At 32.1% G+C, this 1,486-nt stretch overlaps 1 protein-coding gene across 1 annotated transcript in view; it reads right to left on the reverse strand.

The window, feature by feature from the left end:
• LOC132057917 (MLP-like protein 28) overlaps nt 1-1,220 on the reverse strand; it is a 1,874-nt gene extending 654 nt beyond the window's left edge. The window contains exon 1 of the mRNA XM_059450501.1: nt 737-1,220. Coding sequence (XP_059306484.1) covers nt 737-935 — 199 coding nt within the window. The 5' untranslated portion in view covers nt 936-1,220. The remainder of the gene's footprint in view (nt 1-736) is intronic.
• Nucleotides 1,221-1,486: the final 266 nt, after the last annotated feature.

Below are 1,486 nucleotides of genomic sequence, written 5' to 3' on the forward strand. Positions count from 1 at the left end.
TTCTTTCCACCTATTGGGATTAAAAAAAATGCCCTTAATGTATTAGAAGTGGCTCAATAATAACGTTAGGATCCAATAGGTGGAAGGGACATTTTTGAGCCACTTCTAATACGTTAAGAACATTTTTGACCCGAACAGGTGGAAGGATGGAAATTTTGAACCATTTCTAATACGATAAGGGCATTTTTGACCCATTTCCGTTCTTTTTGTACTCCCTCCGTCTCATTTTATATGAAGGGTTCTGACTGGGCACAAAGTTTAAGAAATAAAGGGAAGATTTTTTAAACTTGTGTTCTAAAACAAACCATAGAAATTTGTGTGACTAAAAATCATTTCATTAAGGGTAAAAGTTAAATTTAAAGTTGAATTGTTACAACATATAGAAAGGTACTATCATTCTTTTTCAAACTTACTAAAAAAAAAAAGTGTCATAAAAATTAGGGCAGAGGGAATAGTATAATTTATATCTGTTGGGAGCTTTGGAAATCCATATGCAATAAAAAAGGAGCATTTTGGGATTACACCACGAACTGACATGGATAAGTAACGAATTGAACACATATAGACCTAGGCTCAGCTGTAAAACTGTGATCTGAAAAAATGTTTCTTATAAAATTTACTAATCATAGACATTATATATACTCACATAGACAAAGTACGTAGTAGACTTCTCTTATAACTAATGTATTAGACTCTTAGTAAAATTAAATTAGCTGTTCAATTGAAAAAAGTGATCAGAAAATCTTACCCATAGTATAATTCAAGTTGAACACGGAGCCTACGGTACCCCAATCTCCTTCATGCAAATTGACCGCTTGAATTGTATTTGGAATAACATTGGGAAGATGGTGTGGTTTGTGTCTAAACATTTCATGAAAGAGATCCTTACAACCCTTGATCTCTGTTTGTGAAATCAACTTTCCTTTCAGACCCATCTTTTATCTTTCTTTCTGATCACTAATGAGAATTGAGAACTAGCACTGAATAATATTTTTAATTCTGAAGTATAGAAATAGCAAGGTTTGAAATTTTGATGGATAAAGAACCAAAAAGAAAAGTCTTTATATAGTTGCATTTTGGGGATCGTCAACCTGCATAGATTACAATTATTTTCTCCAAGTCGTGTATATAACAACTTAATTAGATTTGTTGAGACGTCGTTTTCTTGATTTAACAAGTAATATGATAGCTATGACAGTTGAATTATTTTATTAGAGAATTAAGAACATCTTCTCAGACATAGAGATGTGCACAAAGTTTTTTGTTTTTTATTAGTGTAAATTTCACTTAACCCTTGAAGTTTCGATTTGTAAAAAATACAACCCCAAAATTTTTAGCATAGGACGAATTTTCCCATGGCCAAACGAATTTGAACACAACATGACAATATTTCAGTGCCAATTGTTTAAAAGGCACAAAGAGTTTTCACAGGAAAAAAATGAAAGCTTTTAAATGGCTCAACAGGGCAGGTAGTCGAACTAATTGG

The sequence above is a fragment of the Lycium ferocissimum genome, chromosome 5 (assembly GCF_029784015.1).
Source record: "Lycium ferocissimum isolate CSIRO_LF1 chromosome 5, AGI_CSIRO_Lferr_CH_V1, whole genome shotgun sequence".
Taxonomy (NCBI): domain Eukaryota; kingdom Viridiplantae; phylum Streptophyta; class Magnoliopsida; order Solanales; family Solanaceae; genus Lycium; species Lycium ferocissimum.